This window comes from Apteryx mantelli, chromosome 30 (genome assembly GCF_036417845.1).
Source record: "Apteryx mantelli isolate bAptMan1 chromosome 30, bAptMan1.hap1, whole genome shotgun sequence".
NCBI lineage: Eukaryota > Metazoa > Chordata > Aves > Apterygiformes > Apterygidae > Apteryx > Apteryx mantelli.
In genome coordinates this window covers 6207656-6233322 of record NC_090007.1, presented here as the reverse complement: position 1 = coordinate 6233322, position 25667 = coordinate 6207656, and the positions used below count along the sequence as shown (strand labels likewise).

Sequence of the window (25667 nt, the reverse complement as noted above, 5' to 3'; positions counted from 1 at the left end):
CGGGGCTCGCCCTCCCCGCCGCACCGCCCTGGCGCACAAAAGGCCGCCGGCCGGATCACCTCAGGTAACTTCCAGCCCTCAGCTCCCGCTCGCCCAGGCTCCCCGCCCCGAGCGCCGGCGGCTCGGCGGCGCCGTTAACCCTCCGCCCCGCGGGGGCAGCGAGGCCGCCGCCACCCCCCCTCCCGCCCCCCGCCAAAGCGAGCGCGGGCAGTGCGAAGGCCGCTGCCATCCCGCCGCCGCAGGCGAGGCCGTACCGCCCCCCCCTCCCCGAAAAGAGGGGCGGCGGGGAGGGGCCCGCGCCCCACGGGGGGGGGGGGGGGCCGGAGAGCCCGTGCCCCCCCCCACGGGGCGGTCCCTCCCCCGCGCCCCCCCTCACCTGATTGTCCATGGCTGGGCGCAGCGGCGCGGGCCCCGCTCGCTCGCTCGCTCCCGCCGCGGCGGTGCTGGCGGCCGGTCGGCAAGGGGGGCGCTCTCCCCCCCCCGCTACCCCCCGCGAGCGAAGCCGCTCTACGTTCTCCCCCCACCCCCCTCCCCGCCGCCGCCGCCGCTTCGGCCTCGGCCGCCGCCGCCGCCTCCTCGGTCGCGGCCCCTCACGGCCCCGCCGCCGCCGCTCGCCTCATTGTGTGTCACTCACAGGCAGCAGCCCCGCCACCCCCCCCCGGCCGCAGCCCGCCCCGCGGAACCGGAAACCGACGCCACCAGAGAGGCACCCGCCCCCCGCCAATGGCGGCGCCGCCTCACGTCCAGAGGCGGGGTTTCCGCCCGGGCGCCGCCGGCCTCCCACTGCTCCGCCGGCCTCCGCCTGACGGGCGGCCGCCGCGCCCAATAGCCGACGGGCGGGCCGCGGAGGGGGCGGGGATGGGGGCGGGGCCTGAGATGGGGCCAGCGGCGGGAGGGGGCGGGGCGGGGGCGGGAGGGGGCGGGGCGGGGTCTCTCAGCCTCCCCTCGCCCCTCCTCCCCGCGGCCCTGCGCCGCTGTAGAGCGCGCTCCCGCCCCGCCGGGCCCGGCCCGTGGCGTGGCCCGGCCCGGCCCGGCCCGGCCCGGCCCTGCTCTGCCCTGCCCTGCCCTGCCCTGCTCTGCTCTGCTCTGCTCTGCTCTGCTCTGGCCCACGGCCCCAGCACAGCACAGCACAGCCAGGCCGCGAACTGGGACTGGGACTGGGACGGGCACCAGTGTCTGGGCCTTGTTGGGCACCCACGCCTGGTCCACCTGCCCCTTTCCCTCCCTCGGCCTGTGCTTCCCCACTGCTTGCATCAGTTAATCTCTCCTATTTATTAATTTCCTACACGACTGAGCTGAGATCAAGGGAAACCACAGCTCCCAGTACAGGGCACAGAGCTGTCCGCATTGGACGGGCAGGGCTGAGCCTCAGCTGAGGAGGAAGCCAAGGGCACTGTTCTCCCTCAGCCTCCCTCGTTTTTCCCTCAGCTCCTTCATTCTCCCTTGCTCTCCCTCCACTTCCCCCGTTTTCTCTGTTTCCCCCATTTTCCCTTGTTCTCTCTCATTTGCCCACATTTTTCCCCTCAGTCTCCTTCCATCTCGCTCAGTCTCCTTTACTCTCCCTCAGCCTCCCTCATTTCCCCCCATTTTCCCTTGTTCTCCCTCAGTCTCCCTCATTTTTCCCTCATTCTTTCTCATTCTCCCTCATTCTCCTTCAGCTTCCCTCATTTCCCCACATTTTCCCTTGTTCTCCCTCAGTCTCCCTCATTTTTCCCTCATTCTTTCTCATTCTCCCTCAGCTTCCCCTCATTCTTTCTCATTCTCCCTCAGCTTCCCTCATTTCTGCCTATTTTCCCTTGTTCTCCCTCAGTCTCCCTCATTTTTCCCTCATTCTTCCTCATTCTCCCTCATTTTCCCTCAGTCTCCCTCCATCTCACTCAGTCTCCTTCGTTCTCCCTCAGTCTCCCTCATTTCTCCACATTTTCCCTTGTTTTCCCTCAGTCTCCCTCATTTTTCCCTCATTCTTCCTCATTCTCCCTCAGTCACCCTCCACCTCCTTCAGCCTCCTTCGTTCTCTCTCAGCTTCCCTCATTTCTGCCTATTTTCCCTTGTTCTCCCTCAGTCTCCCTCATTTTCCCTCTTTCTTCCTCATTCTTCCTCATTCTCCCTCAGTCACCCTCCACCTCCTTCAGCCTCCTTCGTTCTCTCTCAGCTTCCCTCATTTCTGCCTATTTTCCCTTGTTCTCCCTCAGTCTCCCTCATTTTCCCTCTTTCTTCCTCATTTTCCCTCATTCTCCCTCAGTCTCCATCCGTCTCGCTCAGTCTCCTTCGTTCTCCTTCAGCCTCCTTCATTTCCCACCATTTTCCCTTGTTCTCCCTCAGCCTCATTTTTCCTCCATTCTCCCTCTTTCCCCCTCGCTCTGCCTCATTCTCCCTTAGTATCTGTCATTCCCCCTTGCTCTCCCGCCATCTCCCCAAATCTCCCTTTATCCCACCACCACACCAACACCGACCCCGAGCTCCTTCCCGGGCCGCAGCGGCCGGCTGGCGGCAGAGCTCCTGCCCACCGCCTGCCTCCGCGCTCCGGCTGCCAGGCCCAGCAGCGTCTTTCCCTCGCAGCGGCTGTGCCGTGATGGAGACCGCAGGGGAAAGGGTTGTTTGCTGCAGGAGTAAATTGGCAGGGGAAACAATATCTCGTTTGCTGGTGTACGGCGGGGAGCATTTGCAATGCAAATGCGGCGAGGGATGCCTTCAGTGAGACGGTGGTTATCAACCACAGGCTCAGCTGTGGGACCGGACCCAGAGGTCACTGTCCTAGCTGAGAAAGGGACTGCTGGCTGCGGCGAAGGCATCATTAAAAGCTGCCCGGCCCTGCAAATGCGGGTTTTCTCAGCACCGCTGCTGACTCGGAGCATGCCATTTGCATCTGAAAAGTGGGTTTTGTTTACATTTTCTTAGAACTCTAAATGACGAGTTATTTCACCCAATTTTGTGAGCAGGGGAATTAACACCGGACTGTCGTTAGGAGTGCCGTTTGTGACTGTTTCTGAGCACATTTTCTTTTGGAAGTAAGGCAGGATTTTTCTTCGTGCAGGTTTCTTGTTTGAAATAGTTTGTTGATCTCTGCAAGGCAGGAGAAAAATGCGTGTTAGCCAATAACATTGTATGTGTGTGTTGCTAACTGATAGCCACAGGCAAGGATTAATCAGTTCCCAAATCATTCTAAACAGCCAGTTTACCTCATCAGCCTGAGAGAAGATTTTAGTAAAGCAAAATGCTTAATTGCTTCAGTTAACAAAAGAAAAAAAAAGAAAAAAGAAAAAAAGAAAAAAGAAAAAAAGCCTGTTTTGGATTCTTCTTTTAACTGGCTCTAGTTTTCATTTGGCATGTTTCTGTCTGATGCAGTCCCAAGAGACATCTCCTTGGACAGTCTCTTCTCCATAGAAATAGGGCCTCTTTCTCTGGGAGTTCTCACTGGTATCTTTAATTGTGGGCATTATTCCCATGCCCATGACTCTTAGCTCTAAATCTTTTACTTTTACCTCCTAATTCCAATCCTACCTGTTCACTGATAGCCTCATCACAGTCCTTGGTGCTCACATGCTCCCAAGACTGAGTCCTTCCTGGAAATATCTCCATTTTTCCGGTGCTTATGACTCCACTCTTGCTGACTTGAACTTGCTCCTGACACAAGAAATGTTGCTTAGACAAGACCCTGAACTTTTACCTTTTCAGCTCTCTTTCCTGCAAAATTGTCTGTTAACTCTTCTGAAACATCAGTAGGATTTGCTCTGTATTTGAGTTTGCATTGCTGACAATTTCTATATGTGTTTATTTTTCCCCAGCCTTGTCTTATGGTTCTTTTCATGCTTTCCCAAAACTGCTACACCTGGAAGTCCAGGAGAGCTAGAGCACAACACCCAGGTTACCTTCTCACTTCAGCACAGACACCGTATTTCCTCATCCTTTCTTACGTACGCTGGTTTGGACACAAGTCACTCCTCCAGCTTTTCGTTATTCTGTAGCCGAGGGTCAGACAAACTTCCAAGTCAGGAGCTGGAAACCCAGTGTCAGGCACCTCAGCTTTCTGTCTCAAGAGAGAAAAGCATCTCAGAAGGGCAATCCAAAACCTGGCTATTAAACCACACTATAATGAAGAAGTTGGGGTACCACATTCAGAGTAAGCATATCATTATGTTGATGCTTGCCGCAAGCGGCAAAAGCAACCGACACACTCAGGCTCTGTGTTGGGACAGGTAGCAGGAGCAGATTGAACTTTACTGGGGTATCTTTACACTCAAGTGTGGAAGTATTCTAGGAGAGAAATTCCTGTTACCACCATCAGTTTTACTAGGGCTTCCCTGTTTTGGAGGGTTTCCAGCCCAAGCACTGACCAAACTTAGCCCTGATTTTCTTTTAAAGCTCCAAAGAAATAATCACGGCCAAAGGCAGAAAATTTGCCAGACTCTATGGGAGTGTGTTGGGAGTTTCAGGTGCCTGTTAGTGCTGGGGAAGGTGCAGCCAGCAGTCATTCAGGCTTCTCCAAACTTCTGATTTTGCAGGGACATCTCAAACAAGCTGTCAGTTGAGTGCCTTAGCACCCAAGACAGCCGTGGGCTGAGCTCCTGTTTCTTTATATCTGTTCCAGCAACTTCTGGGTTTTGCAATAAGCGTCTGCAAATCCAATTAACGTCTTTCTTTGTGGCACTGTATGCTGGCAGAGATCCGCTGTGTTGCTGCCATCTACAGTAGGTCCAGTGCCAATGGATAAGAAACAGATCTGATTTGCATATTCAATCATGCAAATCAGACACGACAGCTCTCCTTAATTTTTGTTTGGGCTTTATATTTTTCCTTCCAGAGCCTTGCCTCGGAGATCCTTGTCTTGGGCTGAAAGGTGTGTGTTTCACCCAGCTTGGTCCACAGTAGAGAACTATGCCAGTTCTGTCCCCAGAGGGTCAGGGATGGTGGAAAATAAAGTGGAAAAAGGACTTTGCACTACACTTGTCCCTACCTTGGGCAGATAAACCCAGGGATGGCAAAGATTTCTGGGTTGTGTCACCCAGCACAGGGGAATCCACAGCCCTGGAAAGGTACAACACATCCTTTCTCATCCCTGCCAGCACACACCGTGACCGCTTTACGGGCCAAACCTCACTGTTCATGGGGAGCATCAATGAAGGAGACAACAACTGGGGTGTTCACAAGGAAATGAGTCCAAGCACTTTGGAGGGGAAAGTCACATCATGTGCAAGTTGGGACAGCACAACCCATGCTCAGGCATCCACAGGACACCTTCTGGGGGCGGACTGGCCAGCAGGAACTGAAGCGCGGCAGATCCCACTTCATCTTCTGTAGGGCTCTGACTGGAGGGGAGCAGGCAAGAAACATCAGAACTGATCCTAGAGATGCCTCTCCTCACTCCCACGCTGCTTCCCTCCTCCTTGGCTCTTTCCTCTCTGTGGGAACACACCACTGAGCCTCCCAAACAGTCCCAATTACCATGTAACCCAAGGCCCCCGTACTGCTCACTCAGCAACCTCCAAACAACACCTCTCATCTTGTAGCCCCATAGGCTTAGCATCACCCATTGGGAGGGTTGGCTGACACATCCCCTCTAAGACCCTTGGGTCAGTGTATACGTGTGTGTGTGTGTGTGTGCACCTTTGTGTGTACATTATAAACTCAACATCCAGCCGTCTGTCTAGCCCTACACTGTCTTTTCTATCCCCAGAGAAGCAAGCTTGTTTCACTGTTTGTTGTCGTTCCGCATTATTTTCTCATTACTATCTCAGCTGCATCTTCCCTGGTGTGTTTGGTGAGCTGGTGCAAAGACATAGATTTTCCTTTGTGGACTGAAGACCGCAAATTCTGTGGTCAGTCTGTGCTTCGAGTAGCTTGGACTCCCGCCAGCCAGCAGCTCTCCAGCACTTAGAGAGTCTGACAGCGTAGCAAATGGTGATCTTTGTAATAGCCGGTCCCATGGACTTAAAGATTAAGACACAGATCTTACGTTTGAGCAAAGATTCTCAGAAAATGTTGCGCTCCTCCACTGTGTGTCCATATGCAACAAAACGGAGCGGAAGGACCCCTGTGTACTCTTCTGGACTTGTGTCAGTCTCTCCGCTGCTGTCTCTTACCATCTGTAAAATGATTATAATGGCGCTTGACTGCTTTTTGAAAGCACATCTGATGAGCCAGATACTCTGTGGTGTTTCCAAGATGAATATAAGTGCTATTGAAACAAAGAACTGATGATATTTTAAGTAATAAGGGCCAGAGATCTTTTTCCTGGTACTTAACCATGGCTTTGCCAATAATGGTGTCACATCCTTGCTTTCAGCCTGAGAAAACGCTCTGAACCTGAAGTCAAGAAAGGATTCAGATTCCTGAGCGCACCGAGGGGAGCTGGATGCTGCTTCAGTTCATGTATTACTGCCTGTGGCCTTTGTCGTCTTTACTCCGTGCTACAGGCTCACTGTAGGGCTTGTCTGTGTTGGCTGCTGGGGAGAAAATAGAACAGTTAGGGAAAAAGAGAGAAAACAATTGTGAGTGAGAAGGAATTAGTTCTGCAGTGATGGCTTCTTCTGATGTTGCAGGGCTCCTGGTTTGCTAATCGGCATTGGGATCCCTGCGGGGAAGTGTGTTCGTTTGAATCAGCTGTTAATCCTAGCAATATTTATTCTTCTAAAAATGATTTTGCTTTGCCTGTTCTCTGTTCTCCCCCCCTTCTCCAATTCACACTCCATACTACAGTATTCACAGCACATATTTAACACCAGGATAGTACAGTGAAAGTCCAGATTGTTAATAGCCAGAAACTCTGATTGCCAAAAAGATACTCCTAGCAACTACTAGCTGCATCTGGGAAAAATTACAGACAGCTTGGAAATTCTTTAGTTCCCTTATTAATGAAGGACTTAGTAGAAAAAAACACTGTAATACAGTTTAGCTTAACTAAGTTCTTTTGTGCCTGAGGAAAATCTAAATTATAGTGTACTATAGCTACTGAAAAATGCAAAAGGCTTTTAACGTACAATACCCCTCCACACCAGAAGGAAGGAGGAAAATTTTCTTGGTAAGCGGGAACACAATGAGAATTTATTTTATTCTTTCTGTGTATTTAGCGCTGGTGAAAGGCACCAGATGAATAGTCACAAATACGTCATGTCCCATGCAGATGCAGCATGGGCAGCACAAGCGTCTTCAAACTGCCCCGCTAACGTGCTTCAATTCTGAATGAGAAGGACCAGCTTTCTGGGTGAGAAAGGAGTCTGTCTCTATTCAGTCCCTGACCCCTCTGCTCAAGGCTGCTAATGAAGGGGCCTCATTAACACCAAAGGTGAGGTTGGCATTACAATGTAGCTGCTGGTCCACAGCAGCCTGAATTGACACCTATCAACTCGTTTCGCCTGGCTACAGAGCACCCGTCAGATGACGGTACCTTTCTCTGCTACACTACAGTCAGAGGTCAGATTTGGCCAAGTGATGTAACGGTCTGGGTCATGCCAAACCCACAAGCTGGCTAGACCTGCTGCGAAGAGCATTTCACAGTCTGCGTTTGTCCAATGCTGAACACGAGCTGCTGGCAGAAGGGCAGGCTGAAGAAGATGGATCCAGATGCCTTATGTGCCCGTCGAAGCTAACACAATCACGGTGCAACGGGAGGGAGGGACAGTCACTGCCGAAATTTGTGTCTGCTTTGAATGGGCCTTCTTTTGGTTGATGCCAAAGTCATTGAAAGGTGCTCATGTGCAGGCTCAGAGAGAGGCCACACTTCGACTGATGACTGTCACCCTAGGCAGAATAACCTTTAGGCCACTCAAAAATAGCAGATGGGGGAAAAAATAGCTCCAAAAATTTAGGGTATGATAGGAGGAGATCAGCAGGAGCATCTGACCAGCACCAAAAAGCCTGGTTTGAATTGTTTTCTGGATTGAAAAGAGAGTGAAAAAATTGAATTACTGTCCCAGACAAATACACCGTCTGGGATATAGCCTGTCCATGGCCAAGGCGCTCCCAGTGTCTGGAGTTTCCCAGGGCTCTGGTGTGTAGCAGTGCTGCAGCCATATACTTGTGCTTGTCATGTTCCTGAGCATCCTGAGCCCTGGCTCACATCGTGTGGTGCCTTCTCCTTTTGGGGACTGGTGTTTCCGCTATTTCCAGCCCCAATAGTCCCGCTTGGTAGTTTTCAGAGCAACTGGCTGTTTCTGACACCAGCAGATACCCAGCCTAGTGGTCTGATCCTCTCCACACTCAGAGCAGAATGTGAGGCATCCCAGAGCTGGAGGAGCAGCGTTTCAGCACCTGTAACATTAAAATTAATGGCACTTCCTGATTTTTTTGGTTCTGGGTCAGCTGCTCTCAGGACAGACTCCATCAGAACAGCTTAGAGCTTCCTCGTGGCTTTTACCTGTCTCCACAGCAGCTGGAGGTGGGGTTGCAACATATGTAAATGTATGCAAACCAGCTTTAATTTGGCTAGCTCAGGTACAATAGCAGCTGAGATAATCCTGCGTGCTGCAGTATGGGCTACACAAAACTGCCAGTGACTCGGGGAATTGGGCTAGCCTAAGATGCCGAAATTTATACTGCTGCAATTTAATTGCTGTTGACGATGCAGCTACCTGTTTGACAACGGTGTGTCAGATTGCAGCAAAGCCATATCCCGGCGTACCTCAAATGTCTTGGAGCTCAGTTTTGTTGCATAAAGGCCCAGCTGCAGCAATTGCAAGGGAGACAGGTTGGAATATAAAGCAACGTACACATGCAGCAAATACCATTTTAACCAACACGGGGAGAACTGACTTGCGGATCTCTGCAGCTACACTGTGAATTGGCTTCAGTGTGACAGAGAAAAACCTCTCTCTAGGCAGAGCTTTAACAAATTCCTTCCCTTTGTTACTCAGGCATCAGTATAAGGCATGTAATACATGTTCATGAATGAAACCATTATACATACGTTTTTTATGCCATCGGTATTTTAGATAGACGAAGAATACAATCAATTTGGACACATTTCATGCAGTTTTGAAATGCATTATGTAAACATTGCAGATGCAGGGCATTTTCTTTCATTGCCTGTGTATTTTTATATGCTATGAAATCCATTTTAAATATATGCATGAAATGTGTCATGAAACATCTGACATATGTGGAAAACATATTACTGTACCGTATGGGCAGTGTATTAGGTCACTCATGAACAGCTTGAAAACAGCAATCATTTGCATATGGATATATAGCTGCTTATGTTATGATGCCATCATGGGGGAAAAAGGAGTATGTCCCAAGTCCATGTGGGTCACTGGCAACAGCAGTATTGTTGGACTGGTGCTGAATAATGTTTTAAGAAAAAATTTAAATAGCTAGAATGTATTGTGCCTGGAAATTATCACTGATTCATAAGAGGGCAGTTCCTGGGGTCTTGTCTGAAGGTAAGGCACAGTAATCAGGAGTGGAAAATTGTTTTGGTTTATGACCCTTTGCACTATGATATTTTGATCATAAAAAGTTGCCCTTGTTCAAGGGCTTTTCCTGCTGTACCAAGGGTTACGGAGCAGATTCTGTTCTCTCTTTCAAGCATCCACTTAGGACTGGACTGATTCTCTGGGCTGAATCGAGTTAGTCCACATTAGAAGCGGTACAAATGGGATCAGATCCCGTCCTTGATCTCTATGTATATCTTTCTGTCAGGATGGTGAATGTTATTTAATGTTACTTTAGTAAATCTTGGAGTCTGGGATAGGATGATTCACAATGAATGACAAATTCAACTTGTTGCCATTTTTGCTCTGCACAGATTTGCTTTTGATTTCACTTGGCAGTGCTCTGGTGGATGTTAATTCTTGGCAGTACTAGAATAGTAAACAGCAAAATCTCACGTATATTAATTTTTGCATTTTCACATTACAGTTCTTCATTGATTAATTTTTAGATTGGTCCCAGAAAGCACTTAGAGAAATATTACAGTTTGCACTTTATTGGCATTACATGACACTATTCCTGGCTCCAGCCCAGCCAAATATATTCTTAAGTGTAAGCAAGTGCCATTGATACCAATGGAAATATTCATATTCTTAAAATTAAACATATGCTTAACCATTTTAGTGAACAGAGACATCTGGTCTCTTATGGAAGTCCTATCTAAATCAGCAGCATCAGTTGCAGACTGTGAATTTTATAACTCTGCACAACTGAATGTTGCTTTTGGTGAATACTTCAGCATTTGAGATATCTTTGCCTTTTGTTAAATATTTGTGCGTGAAACTAAACGTGCCAGTTCAGAAGAATAACCCAATTCAGTTCAACACTTAAACACATTTTTAGAAAAACATGTTAAGTGTGCTCATGAATTGGGGTCTAAGTGACTGAATGTTCATGGAAACTGTATAAAAAAGGCAGAGAATTGAAATGATGTTCTTAAATGTAATGTGAAGGCATAGAAAATTTAATCCATCAATTTTAGGTATTTTGATAGCAGCCATTACTAGAGAATTGAAGTTATTTGAACCACTTTATCAGATAAATGTGAACTGCTTGTTTTTCTTCCGAAAAGAGCAGTGAAAATGTGTTCCCAAGTGAAACCAAATCATAAGGGTTTATAAAAATGATTGAAAAGATCATTTAAGTTTTTGATGAAAAATCATTTTTGTCAACTTGTATGTTTGGCTGGGTAGCAGCCATGTTTCTCCTTATTCAGAAGCAACTTTTACCCACATCTCCTCTATGCTCATTGGGCAAAACCATCCCTGATTATGTGTGCAGCCACCATGTGAACAGGTACAGAAAGGCACAGGCAGGGGACCTCAAGACCCTGACCACTGCAAACATGATGACAGAGTATTCGCTGAAATGCAGCTTCCAGCTAATAAGGACCTGCTACCTTTCTCTGTCCAGAACAATCATTAACATCTGGAAAATGCTGGCATTTTTTTATGACCCTACAGCTAATTTTGTCCTATATGACATGTGGATAACAAGGATGTAGGTAAAACAGTAACAAAAATTAAACCTCTTCTTTACTAGTAGTTGCAGGGTGGGTGTAACAGAATTGCCAACCCCTGAGTTGCAAATCCTGGGTCAAAACTCAAAAGTAGCACTGAGAATTGAAAGGACGATGTCTAAAGTTAATGACATTTGGGGTTTTTCACTCTGCTTCCTGAGTTTTTCGGCCCTTTGCATTCATGGTTTCAGGATTTTCACTGCAGACCTAAGAGATTAAAACTGAAAAAATCAAAGCTGAATTGATGTTGTTTTAACATGACTCCAGAAATTGGTTCTTTAAATCAATCATAAAGATTGCCAGGCTTGCAATAAAATCCCGAGACTTAGCAGCATTCATTCTGTGTTACAGAACTATGATCTTTCTTGCTCTTTAAGACAGTTAACAAATACAGATCTTTTGCAAAAGGTATAAGAGACTCTCCAGTGAAGCAATTTCTTCTCCTGGCATTGTTAAGAGCAGGGGCTGGGTTATTATTAATTACTCCTGCATTATTAACGCAGGTTCATGAATGTGCAATGTGTTTTACAGATAAATCATTCTGCCTTGAGAAGTTTCCAGTCTGCGGGCCAAAACCTGCAGTGTAAATCTATAACAGCAGGAGGCAACTCAGTGCAGCAGAACAGGTAAGTGTTACTCCTGGATGCTGCAGGACTGGTGTGTTATCAACATTATTTCATTTGTTTTGCAATAGCACCAAATAAACTCAACTGATGCCGTTGCTTCACAACCTCTTTAATCTGGCATCAGTTGAAAGAAGCAGCCTCTCTGTCCTCTTCCTCATTCGTGCTCCCTCTCTTGCCTCTTTTCTTGTGGTTTAGGCAGCCACATGGTGAACCAAATCAGGGAAGTGATCCGAGTTAAAGCTCATCTGGCAAAAATAAGGAAAGGAAAGGTTTAATTTTGATCAGTTCTAACTCAGATCCCAGAGCACGCGGGTTTGCAGCCCTGCCTGCCCTGCCTGTTTTCCTGTTTTCCTTGCTTCGCTGAACAAGCTGGCTGGTTATGCCTGGAGAGGCACACGCATGTCTAAGGGTCCCAATGCAGAAGGCGCTGTCAGAGCTCCCCATGGTCTAGGGGGTTTGAGATGGGGTCACAGTTATCTCTGGCCCTCTGAGGGCTCCCAGCTTTACCAGTCCAGCATGCTGGTCCATCCCTGCAGGACCTTTTTCAGCTCATAGCAGGAAAGCCCTGGCTCATCTGCTTGACAGCCCCACTTGTTTTATGGGGTATTTTGTCAGCTCTGCAGTGCAATCTGCACCCCACAAGCTGGAACCACGGCTCACTTGCAGGAAGGACAGGGCATCCCCAGCAGCTCGGGGACCTTTTGGAGGTGCCACCCCAGCCTCAGCTAACCCTGTGCAGCTCCGGGGGTGCATGGACCACAGGCACGTCTCAGTGTCAGGGCTGCTTCACTCACTCGGGCTACAGCCCTGCTTGGAGCAGGAGGCCCTGCCTCAGGCGCTGCCGTTCTTTTAAAGCTGCTTTGTAGGTTTCTTTTCTTTTCTCTTTTTTTTCCCCCAGGTTCCCAGGGCTGGGGATTCAGCTTCTGGCTTCATCCAGAAATCCCTGAGGGTTTCAGATCCCCACGAGGCCTCTCAATGTCTTGATCTGCTTGAATAGGCATTTTTAACGCAGCCCTGGCTGTCATCGGGGCCTGTTACAGTCACTCAACTGCAGCAACATTGTTCTCAACGCAGAGGCGCCTGGAACACCTCCCTTATTACCATAAGACACAGGGAATTTTGCCTCTGGGTTTCTCTGCAGTGCATCACACCGGCTGCTTCGCTGGAGATGGCCAATTAGCCCTCCTCGCCCTCGCCCCGGCCTCCTTCCGTTCGTGGCATCTCTCAGCATCCCCTGCTCTCAGGGCTGCTGGAACCTGTCCATCTCCAGCGGGCCCCGGCCGCCCCGGTGGAGGTGAAGGTGACCCCTTTTCCTGTGCCAGGTTCCCTGGCAACGAGGCCTTTCTTTGCTAGCCAGCCTCCTCCACCCCCTGAAGGGGAGAAAGGATATGAAAGCCCTGCTGCACTTTTGAACTTGCTGCCGGCGCGCTCAGTGGCTGTGCAGGGCAGCGCCGATGGAGGGGCTGGACCCAGCGGGGACCCGGTGCAATTGCCCAGAAGTTATTAATAGGCTGCAGAAGAATGTGATGGGCCGGGGGAAGGGGTGCCGCGGGGAGGGAGAGAGCAAGAGGGAGTGAAGCGGAGAGGATAAGTGAAAGGGAGATGGGGTGACAGAGGGAGAGGCAAGAGTGATGGCATGTGGGAGAGACAAAGGGGAGAACAGAGAGGAGACAGGCACCAGCGTGGGGACACAAGGGCAGACAAAGGCTGGGGCACCGAGTCCCCCTTGTCCTGTGTCTTACGCAGACATTTCACCAGTGGCTGTGCAGATGGAGAGGTGGCTGTCCCCTGTGCTGGGGTGGAGCGGGCAGGGGCACTGGGCCTGGGGGTTCAGCCCTTGCACAAGGCAGCCTTGCCCAAAATGAAATATTGCTCGGGGTTCATGAGCCAAACTTGCCATCTAGTGGTTGTGGGGACCATTGCAGAGGGACCCGTAAGGCAGCGGTGGCCACAGGAGGGCCACTGCACGGGCATTGCATGGCACGCTGTGCAGCACCTTCTCCCACGGGGGAGAAGCCCAAAGTGCTTCTGCTTTTGATTTACTTGCAGATGCCTGAAGAGCCCACAGTTCCTTGGGGTGGCATTACCTGGTTCTGACTGTTGCAGGGAGCCAACCTAGGCAGCTCTGCCAGCCTGCTAGTGCTCTCCAGAGATCGTCCCAGCTGGTTATGGAAGAACACGGACCCCTGGCATGGTCCAACTCATCATGGTAATGCAGCGAGGCTCTGTGAACAGGAGCGTGTCCTATGGCTGGGGGAGCAAATTCATTGTTACCACACTGGGAGGAAAACCTGGAAAGCATTGCTCCGTGGCTGTGGCATGACACCGATCTTTCTCTGGGGCTTTACACCTTCTGTTGCTCTGTTTTTGCAAAGCTCCGCAAACATTTAGCTAATGTATTGGCTCCTTTTCTCACTCTCTGCCGCCAGCCAGACATTTCCATGAGCAGGGAAGTCTCCAAGTTCTATGTGGTCATCAGAGACCATCAGAGTTGGGAGGAACATGGACCACTGGGGGCTGAGGAAGTGGGATGGAGCCACATGGAAACATGAGGTGCAGCAGAGAGGGAAGGGAAGGAAAGGAGAGGAGGGAGGAAACTAGAGCATGGGCTGTGCTTTTGTCTTTTGCAGATTTAGCAGCTCCACGACTTGGTGTGAACCCAGGTGGCGGGTAGAGCACCCCAGGACCCAGGCCAGCAGAGTCTCTTTTGGGCTGTTGCTGTCCTCTGAGCAGAGGAGGATTTATTTTTATAAACAGCCCTCCAAAGATCAGAGAGAGCTTTGGCCACCCTGTCTGAGTGGCTGGCAGATAACAGGGGTTATCGTGCAGTCAGAGGAAAGAAAGGGGCCCAGTGCAAGTTAGTGTCCATAGCTTTAATGCACAGCTCTCCTGAGCAAGACCACATACATCAATAAATAAAATTAATAATAATAATTAGAGCAGCCCCAACAAACCCAGCTGTCACCAGTTTGGCTTCTGTCTTCTCAGCTGTGCCCTTGTCAGCAAGGCGTGCCGCAACTTGACTAATGAAGAAGACACGAAAGAAGCACCATTTCCCTCCCCTTTTTGGTGGGGATCTGCTGGAGGAGGAGATCTTTGGTTCCCTGACACCGGTCTGGGCAGAGTCTTCCAGCCACCTGTGGGCTGCCACCCTGCTTCATGCCCAGCATCATGAGGCCTCAGCTGCTCCCTGACCCATTCACTAGCCAGCTTGCCCTTGTTTGAGGAGCAAGTGCGCAGCTGAGGTGTTCCCCACGCAGACGCACGTGTGTGCATCATGCACCCTATGCCTGAGGGATGCTTGAGGGCAAACAGCTCTAGCACTGTTTGTGGGGTTGCTCCAGGGTAACGTAAGGCACTACAACAGGCCAGGAGTCACTGGGCCAATATTCCAGCTTTGGCTTGAACGATGGCATCTCATAGGTGACGTCAAAGTAGATGACCAGAGGGCAGCAGTAGAGGAGGGACATGGCTATCAGCACGTGCCTGGCAAGGAATACAAGATGTGTGAGACGGGGTTAACTCCACTGCCCACCCCTCCTGCACTTTGTCACAGTGTGTGGCCAGCATCATCACCATAAAGTTGGAACCAGTACAGGGTTGAGCTCAGCCAGACTAGACACATGCCAGGCCATCTTTGCCATCAGGATGAATATGCACGGTGCACAGCTGAGACACTGTCCCAACATCATCTACTGCTTTCAAGACATCAGCCCTGTTCAAAGAAACCCTGTTCCCTCTGGTCCTCCATCAGGTCTCTATATCAGGTTGCTTGAGGGGGTGGAGGGAGGAATGGATCAGGGGGATATGACACTGACAGGGAAAGATCCCGATCCCCGAGGGCTGCAGGAGCATGAGTCCTGCAGGGTCTGTGCCTATGGGGAGATCCTAGAAGAGCTTGGTGAGCACAAGGGATGTCTGGGGCAATTCCACGCACAGAGCAGATGATACGACATAGGAGACTTAAACCCCAAACAAAACCACTTTCCACCTCTCCTGGCCTAACCCAATGACCTTGGGTATCTTGACACCACAACCCAGTCATGCCAGTGATTTGTGTGGATGAATTTGAGATGCGCTTTGTGTGTAGCACTTAGAGCAACAGTTGGTCAGGCACTGAAATGTCTTGCTTAAGCAAATCACTGTCTTTTGGTTTGGTTATTAAAATAACTCAAATCACATCTCTCGTGACACAGCTTCCTGAGAGCAAATGCAGCCTTTTGAAAGCAAGATGCTTAACTGGAGTGACTTTAGACCAATTTGGCTTGCAAAACACCCTTTGGTTGGTGCCGAGGAGGTAAGGGATATTAAGCAGTGATTAGGTCCAAATCCTTGGGCTGGTGTCAGGGTGAGGAACGGCATCAGTGGTCACAGAGGAAAGGGGGAGAGGACTGGGCAGGGATGCAGCTGCTCCTTTGTCAAGTACCATGGCCCTCCAGCCATCCCTCCTTAGCTGTGGCCCTTCCACTCCTCAAACAGCTGAGCAGGGCTTCCTGCCTCTCCGCTGCAGCCCTTACCAGAAGCTGTGGAAGTAGGGGAAGTTGATCGCCTGCCAGAGGCCACAGAGCCACTTGTCACCTATCCAGCTGGTGATGGCCAGTGCCCACCACATGACCATGGCTGCGGCCATCCGGTGAACCCGCTTGTCGTTGCATCTGGAAGACATGAGTGGAGAGGGAGCGGGATATTGTGTTAGAAGGAAAGTGAGTTTTCAAGAGGGCCTGTGAGTTCCCGTCTGCTGATGTTAGTGCAACAGGGCAAAACCCAGTGAGTTTCTACTGCAGAGGATTCAAAGGACCACAAAGATTGGAGAAGTGTGGCTGTGTGGCAGGGGCCCTTGGTTCTTTCCCTGGGCCAGGATGATGTTAAGAGATGCTGAGGCCCCTCCTGCCTTTCTCCCCAAATCGTAGTGGGTTCCTCCCAACCCCACATTGGTCTCCAGAGCCCGCATAAGGGGAAGGAGCTGCAGAGATAGCAGCTGGGGAGAAGACGCACTTGTCCCATGGATTGTCCCCATGCTGAAAGACACCTGGGCCAGGTAGCCTTCTCATATCCCACTGCCCACAGTCCTGCCTGTGCCCATTCCCTGATCCCTCCCAGGCTACCCCAACTCTTAGCAGAGCAGATGACCCAACATGTGGCTGATGAAACCCTGGGCTCCATTCAGTGCTGTGTACAGACTCACTGCCATGTTGTGAGCATGCCAGGATCTGCAGATAACTCCTCCCAGACCCCTTCTTACTTTTTCAGCTCTTTCCATGTCAGGTAAAGCATGTGGAAGGCAATGCAGTTGAGCACATAGGCATTGAAGGCCGGTTTGATGAAGGACATGAAGGTACTGACCACGGTGGTGACACCGCTCAACCAGAAGAAATGCTTCCTAAAGGGAAGACAGAGTTGGCAGTGAGTATCCGTGCCCCAGGGATTCACAGTAGTGCAGGGCATGGATGGGAGAGGTCCTGCTCATTGCCTGGGAGAGGCAAGCCATTTCCACTACTTCCTGTTTGTTTGCACATGGCTGATCTCAGCCTCTGCGGTAGTCCTGGCTGGAAGGCAGGGGTAGTTGTTCCCTTTTTCTCAAGCACTGAGCAGGAAAATCCTTTGCCGAAGGCCTCCCAGTGAGTCCATGACAGAGCTGGGCACTTTTATGGTGGTGCCAGAGAACGGTGTGGCAATGGGAGCTTTGCGCAAGGAAGGACTGCAAAGCAAGAGCCCCAGCAGTGGCCTGCAGGGGTTTCAGCATTGCAAACATGCAGATTTGGGCTGACTGAACAACAATAGGGCTTAAAGAGGCCTTTCACATGCAAATCCCTTCCCAGGTCGCTTCCCCACTCCCTGCCTCCCCAGCCATGTCTCCACAGTGAACTCCTGGTGACCTCCTCTTTGGCATGGGAAGAGCTGACTTGGAGCAGGCCTTTGCAAGGCTCCTAGCTGGGCTGGCTCAGAGAGGTCTGGTGAGCCTGCCAGGGTGTGAGCATCCTCTGAGCAAAGCCCTGCTGGGTTCCTGTTTCTGCTGCTTTGTGCTCATCCAGTCTCCCCATATTTTGTGCTGAGCTCCTCTGGCCCAGACAGTCCCCCTGCAAACAATCTTTGCAACGTGGGAGAGTTAAGCTGGGCCAGCTTATCCTAGGGAAAACCCCATCAGCCTTCAGGGAAAGTTCTCTATGAATGGCAGGGGACGCTGTGACAATTTGACAGCACAGGTAATTGAATGTTGGTGCTCAGGAACATTTAATTTCCTACTCTGTGTGAAGCCCCCAGTTCCTGCACTTCCCCAGATGGTTCTGTGCTCTTCCTAAGGGCTAGCAGGACTTCCAGTCCCTCTGCAAATTTGCACAGACAGGAGCAGTCCACATGTTCCTGACATGGCAAACCCCAGGCTTATCCACTCCAGCCACACCACCTGCAAGAAACAATGTGCCCAAATCTCTGACTTTGAAATTCTCCATGCCAAATTTCTTGATAAGCTTTGCAAAGACAGGCAGCCCCAGCCGACAGGAGCTCAGCAGGGCCCTCCCCAGAGGGAGAGTTTCTTACTCTTCCTCCGTCAGCACATCTAGCGCTGAGTGATGGAGAGTTTGGCCCCAGAGCAAACTGCAGTAACCTCATGGCTGATCCCTTGCAGGGCAGCTGGCTGAGTTAGGGGAAACTGTGGGTCACATGCATCAGTGTCAACGTCCCATCCCTCCCCTTGCTGCCTGCAACCACATGTCTCTCTGAGTCATACCTGTTCTTGATGCACCTGGGGAAGTAAGCCGTTGGGTACCAAAAGGAATATGCCACAGCCAATGTCCAGAGGATGGAGAGTTCATCCAGGAGCTGTCCCACGTAGCTCAGGGTCATGTGAAAGTACGTTGAGAAGATACCTGCAAGGAGCAAGGCAGGTTGTGTCAGCAAAAGTTCTGTCATAACCCAAGCCCATCTTGCCTGGGATGCTCTTGGGGGTGATTTCTGAGGACATGCCATTCCTCAAGGGCAGGGCACAGACCTTGGAGTTAATGGAGACTTGAGTGAGCCAGTCCACAGAGCACCACAGAGATATACCAGGCTGGGAGCTGTGCAGCCACAGCCAGTGGGAATCATGAGCTGCAGGACTTCGTACAGACATGGAGTCCTGGTTCCCACCCCAGCCTGTCCCTGTGCTTTGGCCACTAAGAACCAGTCTCCAGAGCCAAAGATATTGCAGATGAACAGCTGGGTACTCTGGCAACCAGTTTGGTCTTCTCACAACCTTGGCACCCACCTACACAGAGGAGCAGGGCAGAGACGAAATACAAGGGCAAGGCACGCTGCTGGCAGTACTGCCGGTTCAGGTAGAGTAGGGCAGGAGAAAGGATAAAGAAGCTTACATTGCTGATCTGAAAAACAAGAGGCACATTCAGCTTATTGCATGATCTTGGACAAGTCCCATCCCAACTTGTGCCTCAGTATCTCTCTCTGCAAAGAGGCTACTGATCTCTAGTGGAAATCATCACATGGAGGCAGGCATTACTCTTGGCACGGGAGGAAGATCAGAGGCATTTTTCAAGGCTAGAACTGGAAGGACAGCTATTGCTGTGGCAGCAAGGGCTGCAGGGAGCTGCACTCTCCATGCAAGCAGTCTCTCAGGCCAGCAAGTCCAAGGTAAGACAGCGTGCCCCCTTCAGGTGATGGTTTATCTTTGGCTTTTGCACTTAAGCAAATCACCAAAGCTCTTCTGTTTGCAACCATCTTCCTCTCCTGTCATGGTAGGCCTGCCAAAAACTCCCTGGCTGACTTCTGCCACAAGGGGCTGGGTGAGCACAAGGAGCAAGGCAACCGCAGCAAACCACAGTCAGGAAAACCATCGTTAACTGGGAGTGGGTGCTGTGGAGAGGAGCAAGACAAGTAGGACAGTCGTAGGTGGGGACTGGATGGAGGTGACGTCCTGTAGCGTCACATGCAAAGCCATCTGGCCTGGAAGGGCAGGTACTCTGGACACTAGTAATTACATGAAGTCATAAAGTCTTTTAAGCATACTTTGCAAATGAATGCAGCGAAATTATCCTGCACTGTTTTCCAACTCGACAGAACTACTTCATTGACAGACTTTGGTTTGTCTGGGGTGAGGAGGGGATTGTACTGGAGCTTGGCCTGTTGCTGCTGCCTGAGCCCAGTCGCTGCTGCCAGACAGTTCTCTGGGGCTTTGTTCGGGCAGTGCAGAATGACCTGCTAAAATGCCATTTGGCAAACTACCAGGATAACTTTTATCTCCCCCTGACAATCGTTTTCCTTTCATCTTCCAGCTAGGTACTAAATGAGGGCCCAAACCTGGGATCTGACCTCCACAGCTGGAATCTCACCCCTCAGCAGACCTTTCCATACATGAACCAACTGCAAAATCAAAGCTCAGCTTGTGAGCTCCCACGGGATCTAAGCTTATGGTAACAGGGCTTCAAATCACAGGGGTGTTGTCATAGATATGAAACACACCCTCTCATATTCCAGAGGGAAACACAAGTTATGCTTAATGTAATGCCTTTATTCCCTTTAATACCCAGAGATTAATCTTGAACTTCACCAAGGTTTCCACGAAAAAACTTGATTCTCATATTAACAACAATTCTCAGGCCAAGTGTATTGGTTTTCTATAGGTGCTTAGAGCCAAATCCAGGCATATTTCTTTTCCACCTCTTGAAAGGGAAGTGCTGGTCCTACTCATGTACTCAGGGTCAAACAGTTTAGGAACAATCGAAACAATTGAGAAAACAAACCATGTATTAAAGTAGCAACTTTGTTGCAAACATTTATTTTCCTGTAAAATAGTTAAAAGAAGTTTTTGGAAAACCAGGAGGGATCTCAAGCAGAGGAGAAGTGCTCACAGGAAAGGCAACAACATGCAAGTGCCAGCATGCATGTCAAAAGTGAAGAAATGCAGGAGTCTGAGATTGCATATAGAGAGATCTGAATCCCTGCTGCACTGGGCATTGCCACAGTGCCATTAATTACATGATAGCAACGTTATCACTTCATTAATTCAGTATGAGAAAGATCAGATATCAGAGGGGAGGGATAATCAGGGGAACAGCACCAACAGAAACGCAGAGATTGCAGAGCGAATCCAGGCAGAGCAGCCAAACTCAGAGCTTAAGGGCTGAGCCGCTACAAAACCACATCTATGAGGGGACTTCACCACTCATTGGATCCAAGCCCTGATTTTGCTAGTGCTGTGTTAAATCATCCCTTTAGCACGTGGCAAGCTCCATGTCAAATGTGTTTGGGAGGGTTTTGCTCCCAGTACACCCATTAGGAAGCTCTGCAGAATCTCTGCTTGGTCTTAGCCCTCCGGCTTCTGCTTATACCTGGCTGGGCCGTGCTGACCAGGAGACACCAGCTCCCTCTGCCCAGGATTTCCAGGAGATGAGAGAGCGGTGATGGAGCCAAGGTACAAACTGATCTGCGAGAGCAACTCAGCCCTGTGTGTTCCCACCATGTGAGCTCATGACAATGTCTCACTTCTAACAAGCAGGACTTATTGTTCTAGGTCCCCTAACGAAGCCTGCCTATCCCAGCATTTGCTTCTTTTGCTAGGAAAAAAACAAGGCATGGCTCTAATCCTGGTGCATTAGCAGGAGCATGGGAAAGGCTCCAGGGCTTGTGCAACTCAGCACTTTGCAGGCTAAGATGGAAAGAGAGACCTGCAGAGAACCTATCCATCCATGACAAGGTGAGAACAGGCCTCTGATATGGATTTGGACAGGAGATGCTGGTTTACAGAGCTCTACTTGGATGTGTTAGCACAATGACTGCGGAATAGCAGCCCAGGCACAATGTGGGTTCTTACTCAATAGAAATACTTTCTGCAGTTAAAGGAGATTTCTAAAAGCCTCATTGGCCTGGATTGTATTCATTCACTTGAAGGCCAGTGAACCAGATTCAGCTGACACAAGAGCCCCAGGGCCAAATACAGAAGCGAATATCTCAGAGGCTATCCCAACCTGTATAGCAAGTTCCTAATGGCCAGACCTGTGTAGCAGAAGATGAGGCTGCACGTCACGACATCGCAACACCATGCCAGTGCTTTGGGGCAGGAAACAGCTGTTTGTGTAGTGTTTGATAAGTGCTGGACAAGGAGCTGCCCTGTTCCCGTGCGGGAATTTCTGAGCATGTGAGCAAGTGATGTGCCTGTGATGCAGCAGGGTTCCTGAGCCCGTGCAGATGGCCGGGGCACACACCGTGACTCCAGTGCAGTGTGAAAGTGAGTGCTTGGCTGGGCAGATGTGGCTAATCTGCACTTGCAGTTGAGCTTATCTCCACTGATCAATGGACGTGTTGGGGAGTTCTGGATAGACAGAGCTACTAGTGCTTTGCCAGAGAGACTGCTGAGGATCTAGATGTCATTACCAGCATCCTGATCACTCATTTCAGGAAAGAAATGAGGGCAGAAAGACAGGCCCCTGACTGATGACCCTGTAGCACAACACTGTTCTACGAACAGCCAGAAGACAATAAATTTCTGGGTCCCTGAGTCACTATAAATAGTTATCGCTTTGCTGCTGAACTGCACCACCATGAACCACCATGTATTAATTATTAGGTACTTAAGGATATTGTTTATATTCTCTGCTCATACCCTTGCTGTTCATTTCTAATAAAAAGCATCCATCCCAAGCCAGGCTGAGAGCGAGTGCAGCTGGCACAGAGCACATTGCTACTGCTGGCACAAAACTACTCGACTCCAGCCTCGGGCAGTGTTGGGAGGAAGACACTGAAGAGGATGCTCCATTAGGAAGCCCTGCTGACATAGTGGCGCAGGAGCCTGGGGATGAGCTGGCTGGATTCCCAGCTAGTCTAAAACTTTGGCAAACTGGTGCTGAAGCCAATATTGATATAATAATCCTAGTCAGGCCAACAAGATAGGACTCATAAAGTTTGCCACAGAGAGGAGGCAATCTGCATATGGGTAACAAATGGAGGAGAGAAGAGAAGACCAGAAATGTTGGGCTCACATCTGAAATACTGTCCTGAGGCCAGTCCAGATCTGCAGTTTAGAAATCTGTGCCTCAAAGTGACCTAGTCAGCTAAGAGTCAATGTTTAATGGAAATTAGAGACCTTTGGTCCTAGGGAAGGTAGTTAAGCATCTGGCTATGCCAACTGGTGTCTAGCAGCGTGACACAGCCAAGTTAGATGTGTAAGAGCTTTTGGAAAGCTCCTAAGACACTTCTTGGTGTGTTAAGGATGCTAAACCCCTTTGAGAGTCTGGGTGTAAATCAGGATCCTGGTAAAAATGGGGTCTCAGCTCCAAGGAAATATGCTGCCTATGTACCAAAATAGGAGATTAGGCAAATATATGCCCAGAATACATTCTGATTAAAGAGAGTAACTTTCAGACTTCCTGTGCATTGTGGAAATCAGCCTCTCTCCATTGTTGCCAGTGAGACTCCAAACCACAGAGGCATTTGATGTCTCCAGCTACATTTGAGATACTGATCCACACAGAAGTAATTTCAGTACCTCCTTGCCAGTTCTACCTTGCTCTGGGGCTCTGAGCCCATCCAGCAGGGAGACATGGCCAGTAAATGGGCAACAGCACAACAGGTTTGGTTGAATGCCAGAGGGAAGCAGGATTTGGTCTGGACCAGCATCAGGCATGCTGCTCTCGTGTGTGGCTGCCTGCCATCAGGAGCACACATCCTCTCCTGAGCAGGACAGCTAATTTTGGCCAAGTGCCCTTCTCAAATAACTAAATACAGCCCAAGCATCCCTTCTCCAAGACTCTGGCAGGGTGATTAAAGCCAGTGAGCTGCAGGATTTGGGTGAGGGAATTATTGTTATTATGGGCAATTTATTAAAAGCAGCTTTAAAAAAAAAAAAACAAAACGGAAGAGACATTTCCATGAGAAACAAGAACTTCCAGTGTTAGACGGTAGTTGCTAAAAGTCATAAACAAGACCTTTGGAAGGGTTGTAAATCCACATGCCTCATGACTTTGCCAACCCTTAACGGCATTAAGGTAGAAGAACGCACTTGCAGAGACAGGCTATCTACCGAGTCCTCTGCAGACAGATGCAGATGGTTCTGGCCACACTCGAGCCAGGAGGCTGTGCTCAAGGGACTGGAGCTGGATGGAGTCTGAGTTGCAAAGTGGATCGTACGAGGTGAAAATAGTTCACGCATCAACTTTCCTCTTTTTTGAGTTCCAGATTCCCAACCTGCCCGACACAGTTCATGCAAGTGTTGTCTCTAGTTTTGCCACTCCTGTACGTTTTGCTGGAATATATGAGCCCTGCGAGGGACTTACCCCAGTTGGCAGGAGAGCTGCAGGACTGGTATAACAGGATCTCACAAATCTGGGCTAAGGAGCACTGCCAGGGTTTTCTTAGTGGGAACTTAGCCCTACACGTGCCAAAAGTATCCTTGACCCTAGCTAGTTTTGTGAGCAACTGGCCGTTGTAAGCAATAAAAGTCCCATGATTTACCTGAAACTCAGAAAACGTTCCCCATGCAAACACCCTCAAGCACCAGGAAGTTCAAAGAAATGAGCAGGAAGAGAGAAAACAAGGTTGTTCAGTCTCTTATCTCCCGAAAGCAGCTCCTGGGTGCCAGGAGCCGGCTGCCTTGGTGCCCCAGCCTGCCCTTTGGATGCGCCCGCACTCACAGTATTGTAGTACTCCGCAATGATCGTCGAGTGCTCAAAGTTGCCTTCACACCAGTCGACTTCTGAGCTCAGGTAGGAAAATATGCTCGGCATCGTTGGGCTGCCTTTGCAAAAGGGAGAGAAACGGGTTAGTTATGCACCTGGGGAAGGCATGTGCTGCACACCCAAGGAAAACGCGGTCTGCCTGCCTTCATGCCCCGTGCACACACACGCACACTTGTGTTGCACCAGCCTGTTCCAGCGCAATATCCTTACCCTGCTATGAAAGGCTTGTCCTCTTCCCAGCGCACATAGTATTGCCGAATATTTCCTCTTCGCTCCCCCACGAGTCGGGAGTGACAAATCACCCCAGGAAATGTTCTTGAACTCTGAACCTGGGAACAGTTGCCACAGCCCCGTCCAGCGCATTAATGTCCCTCTTTGGGGGTCATCGCTGCCGTAAGATGTTTCTCCATTTCAACCCTGTCCCTCTCACCGCGTCTTTTCCTTTCCCTTCACTTTCTTTATGACTCAGATTCTTCTGCAGAAGGGACTTTCCTGTTCTCTGAGGGCTGTGAGCTACCTTTTGGGAGTGGACAGTTGCTCTGGGTTTACTGCTCATTGGCTCTGTTCTTGTTAGTCTTTTCTTAGCATCCTCCTGAAGGCTGGTGCTTGCCTTATGCTTGGCCCTGGAGCATCAACGTGGAAATGGTGTTACTGGAGGCCTGGGGGAATGGAGCAGAGCTATGGGGACGCGGCTCTCCGCTAGCAGGGATGTCACCTCAAATGCATCTCCCGTGCAAACCCTGTTCTAGTGCCCCAGCAAAAGCTTCACGTATCGATTGGGATCTGCACTGCCAGATCCCCTGACCTGGTGTCTAATGGTGGCAGAAGCTGCATTTACAGGTGGGATATGAAAAGAATCTAACCTTTTCTCTTTGTTTTTCTTCCCAGTGCCAAAGACTCCTCTCTCCTCAACTTGAACATCATTTCATAGCCCTTTTATTCCTTTCAAAAAGTAAAAATTACAACCAAGTCCCTTAGTTGGCATATGTTGTCTCAAATCCATGAAACTGTGGAGCTATCCTAGAGGCTGACAGACAGCTAAAGAGATGGATCCAATCTTTGGATAGACAGCTAAAGAGATGGATCCAGTTTCTAAAAATGCCATCCATCCCCTAGCAGCTGGGTACTTGGTACTCAAGAGCCACAGAAAATCCCTGAAGCTGAGCAGTTAAGTCCCTGGACACAGTGTTAAACCAACCAGTCTGGCTGCACTTCTGTAGCTCCACAAAAATAGACAGGCACATAGATGACACCAAGCACTTCAACAGCATCTCTGAGCTCCTGAGGCACTGGCAGAAAGGGATGGAAAACATTTCTTTTTTTGAGAACACTTTCAGCTTTGAGTCTAACAGGGGGAAGGGAAGTTTATCTTAAGATCATGCATCGGCTGATCGTGTTCTTGTGGAGAAACAGTCAAGTCGCTGTTTACACCGC

At 49.9% G+C, this 25667-nt stretch overlaps 2 protein-coding genes across 2 annotated transcripts in view; both read right to left on the bottom strand.

The window, feature by feature from the left end:
- MLLT1 (MLLT1 super elongation complex subunit) overlaps positions 1 to 473 on the bottom strand; it is a 32277-nt gene extending 31804 nt beyond the window's left edge. The window contains exon 1 of the mRNA XM_067312577.1: positions 377 to 473. Coding sequence (XP_067168678.1) covers positions 377 to 388 — 12 coding nt within the window. The 5' untranslated portion in view covers positions 389 to 473. The remainder of the gene's footprint in view (positions 1 to 376) is intronic.
- A 14334-nt stretch (positions 474 to 14807) lies between these two features.
- Positions 14808 to 24510, bottom strand: ACER1 (alkaline ceramidase 1). Its single transcript, XM_013950677.2, has 7 exons — positions 24444 to 24510; positions 24189 to 24292; positions 18815 to 18929; positions 18299 to 18437; positions 16814 to 16951; positions 16089 to 16226; positions 14808 to 15057 (listed from the first exon to the last, which is right to left on the bottom strand). The coding sequence occupies exons 2-7, from the start codon at positions 24279 to 24281 to the stop codon at positions 14889 to 14891; spliced, it is 792 nt and encodes a 263-aa protein (XP_013806131.1). The 5' UTR covers positions 24282 to 24292; positions 24444 to 24510; the 3' UTR covers positions 14808 to 14888.
- Positions 24511 to 25667: the final 1157 nt, after the last annotated feature.

What these genes read in the sequence shown, in the direction of transcription:
- ACER1 (XM_013950677.2), bottom strand. Translation starts at nt 24,281, where the DNA reads ATGCCGAGCATATTTTCCTACCTGAGCTCAGAAGTCGACTGGTGTGAA. An exon ending in CCCAGGTGCATCAAGAACAG is followed by an intron (nt 16,952 to 18,298) that starts GTATGACTCAGA and finishes TCTTCCCTTTAG; the next exon opens with GAAGCATTTCTTCTGGTTGA. An exon ending in ACATGGAAAGAGCTGAAAAA is followed by an intron (nt 16,227 to 16,813) that starts GTAAGAAGGGGT and finishes CATGTCTTCCAG; the next exon opens with ATGCAACGACAAGCGGGTTC.